The following is a 9,989-nucleotide window of genomic DNA, read 5'->3' as shown; positions in this document are numbered from 1 at the left end:
TTGGACTCTAGTAGGCTGCTGGATCCCGCCCTGCAGGCCCCACAGGGTACGTGTGTTCTGCCGAGTTTCCACCTCGTTATCCGAGCAATTCACCACTCTGTGAGCACTAGGTGGGGCTGTTGAACCTTGCAGGGGGGGCCCGCAGGGTGCGTATTTTTTTGCCGAGTCTCCGTCTCCTTTGCCAGACCCCTCCCCACTCTGCGCGCTCTGTTCAGGGCTGGGGCGTGTCTTCTGCAGTCCTCGTCTATCAGCCGGGACTTCAAGCCTGTGCTCTGCCCCGCCCTGTCCAGGAAGACTTTCAGGTTTCTGGTAGGGACATTCTGAGTGCTTTTGTGGCCCTGGATAAGGCCTCTTCTGGGCCTCTCACTTTCCGCCCGGTACTGCGGCTATCTGTGTAGTTGAGTTATCTCCGACACCAGGGTGTGAGCTCCTCGGGGGAGGATCCCACAGCACACAGTTCCTCCTTGTATCCCCCCAGCATGGGCCGACCCAGGCACCCACCAGCAGTCAGCTCTCCAACAGGTTCAAGCGAGCTCGAGAGCGCTCCAGCCTCACCTCTCCCAACCAGAAATCAGTTTGGGGTTCTTCCGAAGTGATGGCCACAGAGATGGTATCTGCCTCCCGGCCATATTTTCTTAATTCTAATGTGATCATTTTAATGTTTCTGAAATCAAGATGATACCTACAAATCAATATCAGTTCTCTATTCACCATCCTCAAAAAATGCTCTAAAAACCAACAATAAAATCTAACAATTAATGACATCTTTTAATAATGAAAATGTGACATATATAGGAGCTCTCCTTTCTGTAGAATGGAAAATAAATTAAAAGAGGAGCAGAGAGCAGCAGATTTAGAAGTAGCCTACAGGTAAATGGTGCCAATCAGAAATGATGAGACCTCTAAAGGAAAAGAAAGAAAAACAGAAAGACTTGACCACACTAGAATATATCCAAACAGAAAGAGGCAGCAAGAAAGCCAGGAAGAGAGAACATCAACCAGAGTCTCATAAAATTAAGAGTCAACCCAAGAAAAAGTATAGATGTCCCTCGGTATCCACAGGGGATTGGTTCCAAGACCTCCAGTGGACACTAAAATCCATGGATGCTCAAGTCCCAGATATAAAATGATGTAGTATTTGCATATAATCTATGCAATCCTCCCATATACTTTAAATCATCTCTAGATTATTTATAATACCTAATACCATGTAAATAGTTGTTACTCTGCTTTGTTTAGGAAATAATGACAAGGACAAAAAGTCTATACATGTTCAGCACAGATGCAATTTTTTTCCAAATACTTTGGATCTGTAGTTGGTTGAATCCACAGAAGCAGAAGCCATGGATACAAAGGGCCAACTGTATAGTACACAGTTGTCAATGAGAAATTGAACATGGTGAACATTCAGCTAAACGTATCTTTAAAAGGATATCTGAATCTAGAAGCTTTGCAACAAGACCACCAACCGAACACTTAAACATTAGACTGTACCTCTACATAATCTCTCAGGAACAAAGTTTTTTCATTCCTTTGTTCCTGAGAGATTATACAGAGGTACAGTCAAATTCATGGCCAGTGTAAGAGCAACTCAAAGAAATCTTTAGCATAACCCTCACATAGAAAAGAATAATATTTAGGTACTGAGTAAAGAGAGATGTATAAAATCATAGTGAAAGTTGTCAGTGACAACTGTTGGCCTATTACTAATGAAGATATTAGAAATAAGGTTTTTGTTTTTTCAATAGGGACAGCACATATAAAAGCAAAATGCCAAATTAAAAGAAAGGTTAATATGAAGAATTTTAAAAAAAGAAGAATGATTAAGAGTTTATAGTCACTAGAGAAGACAACTAGTTGTCCAGGTGGGGGTGGCTAGAATTGAAGAATGGGAAGTAATGTTTTACAATCTTCCTAATTTAAAAAAAAATTAATTTCTAAATGCTCTTTCACAACTGCCTTTTACACTACTCTACCACTTTGACAACAAGCACAGAATAACAAAACAGACAAAGCACACCACTTATCAAGAGGTCACCTAACTGGCAACTTCCTCAAATCCCTGCTTTGCAGCCAAGAACCATAACTTAAAGCCCATACCCTTATACAGAACTAGCTCTCAGACATTTTTCAGTCTTAATTTAAACACCTGTAAATAGCCTTTGTTATCTATCTGGTTTCATAAAGGATTAAAAACAGCCAATAAAAAAAAAAGAAAGCAGCCAATAATAGGGGGAAAGTATAGACAGCAAGTATACTTAAATCATTAAGAAATTATACTTAATGTGGAAGCAAGAAATGGGACATAAAAAAGCAGAGTCAACAACTTCAAATACAGCTATTTGGAACCATTAAATGTAGGAAGCAAATCGTCCTACATACTTCAGTAATCCTAAGGCATCACCAAACAGTAACTATACAGATGATGATCTTAAGGGCTCAAAAAAGGCTATAATAGAATCTGAACACTCTGTCCATTATGATGGATATACAATTTACTCAAGATGTTTAAAACACTAGTGTAAGTGCATTACCCTGAATACACAGTTGCACATTTTAAGTTCTAGAACTGAAAGCACAGACCATATTTTCTGGATTTGCAAAACATGGACAGCAGTACAAAAAGAGGCATTAAAACTCAATCAAAAATCTTTGAATAACATGTCTGCGTGAAAAGGCAAAAAGAGAGAGCACTAAAAGATAAGAAGACCTAGGCTTGAGTATTGGCTCTGCTGGCTAATGTTCCTGTGACCCTTTTCAACTTAACCTCTCAGAGTCTCAGTTTCTTCACCTGTAAAATGCAATTATCACCATCACTTACAGGACTATAAGCACTTTTTTATAAAAGGTAATTAATTATCCAGAGAAAATGTAAGTAAGTGGTAAAGAGAAAGCCAGATGTTCTTAAATAAATATAATATTGGTGCTTTAAAAAAAATGTGTGGTTCATCAGCAAGCTTAAAATGAAAACAGCTTAAAAATAACTGCAAATCTTGTTTTGTATCTATACCCAAAGACTTGGTCATTATATTTAGGTGAAAATTTCAAGTAGTTTTATCTTGCAAAATGGATCTAGTTTCAACATTATTAGATCTCATTTTATGTTTATATCTTTAAATAAAAGGAAAATGAGAGAACACTCACCTTGATTAAAAGTCTTTATTATCTGTGCTTGTCTGAGGACTTATGAGTAGATGACAAATTAAGGGAAAACAATTTTGAGGGAAAAAAAAAAAAAAGAATAGTGTCTTACCTTTTAATACAGTCCCTCAGCTTGCAGGCCTACTTGGCTCTGACCAGACTAGTATCTTCAAACTCTACCAGCTCTGCTCATCTGCTTCATCATTTTGTCCTTCTATTCCCCATACCCCCAGCCCAAGGGACTCTCTGTTTCCTTTCTTCCTCTCAGTGATAATACAGCCAGAGGGACTATAAATCCCTTGGTGGCATAAAACACTTCAGTCACTACAGAAGTTAAAAAAAAAAAAAAAAAAATTCAAGAACATCGTCTCCCACTTCTAGATTTCATACATTCAAGAGGATTAACTTTAAAGACGATTTAAAAACTAATAATCCTTCAAGCATTTAGACCACATACTAGAAGGGTACAATTCTAAACATGACCAGTATCAAAGCTTTCCATAACACTGATAGAAAACATCAACAAGATGAAAAGGATATTGTTTCTTCTCTTCCTTTCCTCCTGAACTGTCCCGTTTCTCTTTCTTTTCTATCTTTTCTTTATCATGCCTGGACTCCTATAAGGAATGATGGAATTAGGGGAGGGAAAACCAAATATAAAAATCAGCTCAAATCCCTTTTCATCACCCACCGGCCATTTCTGTTCAAAAACTTTCTTAAGAACAACAACAAAAGCACAAGCAAAAAAAGAAAAAAATAGACATACTGAACTTCACCAAAAGTTAAAACTTTCATGCAAAGGACACTATCAAAGAAAAGTGAACAGAAAGCCTACAGAACTGGAGAAAGTATCTGCAAATCATGTAGATAATCTTATAGGGGTGTAGCATCCAGAATATATAAAGAACTCTTACAACTGAGCAACAAAAAGACAAATAACCCAATTAAAAAATGGACAAAGCATCTGAATAGATTTGTCCAAAGAAGATATACAAATGGCCAACAAGCATGTGAAAAGATGCTCAGCATCATTAGTCATTAAGAAAATGCAAATCAAAACCACAATAAAATACCACTTAGCACCTGCTAGAAAGGCTATAATTTAAAAAAATAGAACAATTTAAAAATAAACAAACAGAAAATAATCAGTGTTGACAGGATGTAGAGAAATTTGCACCCTGATATACTGCTGCCAAAAATGTAAACTGTACTGCCACTGTGGAAAGTTTGGTGGTTCCTCAAAAAGCAGAAATTTCACTCCTGGGTATATACCCAAGAGAACTGAAAACAGTTATTCGAACAAATACTTCATAGCAGCACACAAATGTTCATAGCAGCACTATTCACAATACCCAAAAAGTTGAAACAACCCAAAAGTCCATCAACTGACAAATGGATAAACGAATGTGGTATATTCACATAATGGGATATTTATTTAGCCATAAAAATAAATGAAGTAATGATACATGCTTCAACATGGAAGAATCTCAACAACATTATGCTAAGTGAAAAAAGTCAGACACAAAAGGCCACATTATTGTACAATTCCATTTACATGAAATATTCAGAATAGATAAATTCATAGAGACAAACAGATTAGTGGTTGCCCAGGGCTGATGGGAAGGGGAAATGGAGAGTGACTGCTTAATGGGGTAATAAATGTTGTGAAACTAGATTGTTTAAAACACTGATTCACAACATTGTAAATATACTAAATACCACTGAATTGTATACTTTAAAATGGTTAATTTTATGTTATGGGAATTTTACCTCAATTAAAAAACACTTATTTAAAAGGAGCAGTCTAGGGCCGGCCCGTGGCTCACTTGGGAGAATGTGGTGCTGATAACACCAAGGCCACAGGTTCGGATCCCATACAGGGATGGCCGGTTAAGCTCACTGGCTGAGCGTGGTGCTGACAACACCAAGTCAAGGGTTGAGATCCCCTTACCGGTCATCTAAAAAAAGAGCAGTCTATCTTTTAAAACATAAAGAATTAAAATATTCACCTTATAATTTTCTAAAACTGCTTTTATGAACTATGAAATATATGGCATATATTTTGAATATATACAATAATGCTTTGTAAACAATTTATACTTTAATAACGGCTTATGACTTTGTGGCAGATGCATGAGATTTATTTAGAATATCATCCATCCATTAATATGTAAGAGAATGTACCTTATACTTAATTTTAAAGTCAAATACAAGTTCCAAACAAATGGGTTTATGAGGATAAAATGTTACAAAAATATGTTTCAAATCACAATTAATAAAGACTTCATGACACTCTGATGGACAGAGAGAATATGTGTGACCACATTTTAATCTCAGGAATAAAGAGAAACTAAAAGCAAAGACTTGGTGGAGAACAAAGAAAATACAAAGAAAGGCTGAAACAATGTACAGAAGTAGGGAGGAGTAGAACAGAGAGGAAAAGAATTTCAGAGGTACACTAACTCTACTCTCCCAGTAATTTACGACCGAACTGGCTCAAATTCCTCAAACAGATAACCTTCTCCTCCCTCCCCCAATGCCTCCTTTTCCTGCCCCCAAATAATTAACAAAATACTATCTGACTAGGAAAAAATTCAGAATTTGCTAATTTTTCAAAGGGTATATTATTCTTTTGTTTTCCTTATTTACCTTTTTGCCACCAGAGGAGATTTTATCCATCTTCTCAGATTTAAATGAATCACTGCCTTTTTCTTTGCCTGAAGATTTTGACTTATTTTTTTCCTTGTCTTTCTCATTTGGATAAGGAGACTCACATGGACTTTCACTTTTGTGTTTTGAAACCCCCACTAAAATTGCAAAAGAGAATCATAAAAACCTTTTCCAATTTACCTTGACAATTGCTTTGAAGGTATCAATAAGTCTACCTACTTGTTCCATTTTCCTCCTTACGCCTCTTGGTTAAGTCCGGTGGCACTTCACGGTCATTGTTTGAGTGATCCTAGAACAAAGAATTGTGAACTACATTGACCAAGGGTTTATGTTTTTGTTTTAAACTATTACTTTTATACAAGAAGGGCATAGCTAAGTAGTATTGGAGAATATTTGCAGTAGTTTCACATACTTGGTAAAATGACATGAAAGACAAGCAGAGCTGGTAGAAATTACTACGCTGAAGATCCTTATTACTGTAGAAGATGCAAACACACTTTAGGGTGAAAATACCAGTTAAAACACAAAACAATAGACTGCTATGGAACAAGCTAGTATTTTTAAAAAGGTGACAAACATGCTACTATACATGATAATGAGCTTTCCAAACTAGTTTTTAAAAAATTACAAACCCTTTTCCGCTCTTTCCTGTCCTTTTCATCTTTTTTCTCTCTTTCTCTGGATCTTTCCCTTGACTTGTCCAAATCTTTCTTGTCCATTTCTCTCTCCTTACTCTTGGACAGTGGTAGAGGAGTATGATTAATGTAGAGCTGTTAAATTAAAGCAATATACTACAGATTATTAGTTTTCCAGTATTGGCACCGTTTGTTTATTAAATGAAAAACAACTGGCAGTTAGACTCAAAGTCAAAACTGGTCAGCTGCCTGGATTATGAGATGTAAAATAAAAGGACATGATACAAATTACACAAAGCCTTTAATTCTTAACCTTATAAATAAAGTAGCATTTAAATTCAACTGAGACTCATCAGTAAATTCACAGGCTAGAGTTCTCCTTATAGCTCTATTGTAAAGACCTATAACTACCATTACAAGAGTCCATATGTGAAAAACGGTGACAGGACCTTTACCATAAAAAAAAAAAAAATACAAAACTCTACACAATCATGGAAAATTTAAACAGTCTTACCAACCCCTGATAGGCAGTTAATGAAGACAATGAGCAAAAGTATAAAAATAAAATCTAGCCATGACTTTACTAGTCTTTTTTCCTCAGTGTAAACCATGCAGAGATCATCCTAAATTATTTTCAGAAACATAAAGACTACATATTCTCTACTTCTGAAAGCACTCCAATTTCTATCAAATAATCACAACTGACTGTGAAATTTGTCTTATTGGTTCTAAACAACTCAGAAAACCATCTAGTCAGCTGAGGATTATTAAACAACTCAAAGACTAAAATATGATGAACCAATATTCTCCTCCGCCTATTCCTTCTCTGCCAAAAGGCCTACAGGGAATAAAACAGCCAAACATCAAGGACCTTCTGACTCCAAATAATTGAGAGATAACCCTACATATGCAAGTTGTAAATATAGAAAGCCACTATAAAAGAAAATACTTAGGAGGTAGTCAGAAAATAATGAGATACCTAACCTTATGGCATTTAGAACTGTGCTACAATCTTATGTTTAATTTAAGACATTAGAAGTATTAGGCAGCAGAATACTGAATATAACTCATTACGTAACTATACAATTCTAGATATACCTTAGGAATGAATAGAATAGTGAGCCAAAAGTCAATATTTTTACACAAAGAAATCCTTTGGTATCAAAGGAATACATGAAAAAAAGACGAGCATCAGTTTGAGAATTAAACACTTATTTTTTAACACCACCAAACATTTTCAATTCAGTTGGCTCATAAATATTGCTATAGCAATGCAGAAGTACAGTCTTTAAAATTTCAATGTTTAAAAGTTGACAATCAACTGAAATAGACAAAATGTTTATTAATAACAAAGAGCAAGAGAATGATAAACAGTCATAAAAGCACTTGTCTAAAAGATACTCTTGCTGGTATGATGCCTTAAAATAACACTTTGAGATTTTTCTAATTGTGAGGTTTATTCATGTCTTATGTTAATATTACTTATGAAACTGGTAAGACAAAGGAAATAATACATTACTGCAATACTCAGGGGGGGGGGGGGGGGGGGGGGGGGGGGGGGGGGGGGGGGGGGGGGGGGGGGGGGGGGGGGGGGGGGGGGGGGGGGGGGGGGGGGGGGGGGGGGGGGGGGGGGGGGGGGGGGGGGGGGGGGGGGGGGGGGGGGGGGGGGGGGGGGGGGGGGGGGGGGGGGGGGGGGGGGGGGGGGGGGGGGGGGGGGGGGGGGGGGGGGGGGAGAAGTTTGTGATCACAAATACATACACACACCCCACACCACTCCTCACAAGAATGAAGTTTTTGACTGTGCCTACTTGAATTCTGTATTGAAAGGAATTAAGAATTTTTTCTAGCACTTAATGTTCAAATATTTCATTCTTGACATAAAAAGTCAAATAGCTTAATTGATACACAATCAGAAATTCTTAATTTAGAAATGCATCCGGTTCAATTCCTTCTATCTACTCTTCTAAGAATAGTTTTGACCACAATATTCTTTTCCACAAAAACATAGTTTTCTCATTGCCTACTGAATAAAATGCAGACTCCTTAGCTTAGGCATTCCAAGCTCTCCACGATCTTTTCACAATTATATCCTACTATACAGCAATCCAACACATTCTATGCTGTGGCCATCACTGCTTCCAACACCCATCCTTTTCAGCAGTTCTCTTTACTAGAATGGTTGCTCACTTTCACCTTAATCTCATAAAATCCTGCTTAGCCTCCAAAGGACAGCTCAAATGCCATCAGTACTTCAACTGTCCCTCATCTCTGCACTTTGCTGAAAAGTGAACTCCTGTATTATTTTATATACTTCCTAGTGAATGCTTGTATTATTTTATATTTATCTTTTTTGTGTGAGTTACTCCCTATTAATTTTATGCCATTTATTTTTGCCCGTAACATAGTTTCCAGTATGTTAAGAGAGCTAAGGTGCCTTTTCTATTTTTGTACACTTCATAATACAAAGTACACACAGTGAGTACTCAATACCTTTGCCAAATAAAATTAATGATTCATTAAATTGATCTGTACGTAGCACTGTTGGATTTTGTTTGTGATTTGCTTTTATTCCTGACATTGGGATCATTAAGGTCCAAAAAAGAACTTGACTGATTTTCAAAATCTGTTTGAGAATACTGCTACATTGACTTTTAAGGTTTCAATATATAAAAGGATGGCCTTACTTTTAGGATTGGATTTGTTTGCAAATCCTCATTTTAAGATGGTAAACAGAATTAAAAGCTAAATTCTATCTTGAGGTAGTTACTGCTGCCCACCTAAACTATAGAGAGGCTTGGTTAAAGGACCATGCTTTCAATTTCTTCATCAAATGTAGCTGTGAGGATTGCTAGGTCAAAACACAACTGATAAAAATTAAATATACCAGTTGAAAATTGGGGGTGGAGAGTCATCTCACAGAAATGAATACTAAGCTAGATTTTTCTCCCTTTAACTAATTTTGCTTGAAAAGCCAAATCCATGTATTACTTTAACCATGAATTAGAAAGTGAAAATAGCAAATAATTAATAAAAAAGAGAATCCCAGAGACAAAACATAACTAAAAAGTCAAACTAAAGCAGAAAAACAATTTTATATGTACAAGTGACAAGGTAACATAAAAAATACACACATATCTTCCAAACCCTCTAGAAAGTAAAAGCTACCCCAGAAATAGCGAGGTTATAATGAATATTAGAGATCGAAGTCCAGTAAAAAATTTTTTTTCTAAGACAATCACATGCTATTAAACTTTCTAGACACATAAAAATGCAACATCAGCTACTATGCAAGTGAGTACCTTGGATGCTTTACCAAAGTCCAAAGGCTTAAGAGTTCATTTCAAATATTTATTAAATATCTAACCTTACTCCCAGGCACCATATTAAGCACTGAGGATTTAAAAAGTGGTATGAGTCACATAATTTTTAGAAACGTACCTGTATGCCATTTTCAAAATTTTCTGGTTGTGTGTGGAATAAATCTACTGAATTTTAAATGCCCACAAAGTCACCATTTTTTTTAAGCCGGGGGGGGGGGGGGGG

General features: G+C 36.6%; 1 protein-coding gene across 1 annotated transcript in view; it reads right to left on the bottom strand.

Annotated features, from left to right (window-relative positions):
- Positions 1 to 3,629: 3,629 nt before the first annotated feature.
- THOC2 (THO complex 2) overlaps positions 3,630 to 9,989 on the bottom strand; it is a 177,716-nt gene continuing 171,356 nt past the window's right edge. The window contains exons 33-36 of the mRNA XM_008586446.1: positions 6,444 to 6,581; positions 6,031 to 6,100; positions 5,791 to 5,948; positions 3,630 to 3,758 (exon numbers count right to left, since the gene is read on the bottom strand). Of these exons, the coding sequence (XP_008584668.1) occupies positions 3,630 to 3,758; positions 5,791 to 5,948; positions 6,031 to 6,100; positions 6,444 to 6,581 (495 nt within the window). The remainder of the gene's footprint in view (positions 3,759 to 5,790; positions 5,949 to 6,030; positions 6,101 to 6,443; positions 6,582 to 9,989) is intronic.

The sequence above is a fragment of the Galeopterus variegatus genome, unplaced genomic scaffold, assembly GCF_000696425.1.
Source record: "Galeopterus variegatus unplaced genomic scaffold, G_variegatus-3.0.2 Scaffold3992, whole genome shotgun sequence".
Classification (NCBI taxonomy): Eukaryota; Metazoa; Chordata; class Mammalia; order Dermoptera; family Cynocephalidae; genus Galeopterus; species Galeopterus variegatus.
The sequence above is the reverse complement of the archived record's forward strand: the minus strand, read 5'-3'. Positions and strand labels throughout refer to the sequence as shown.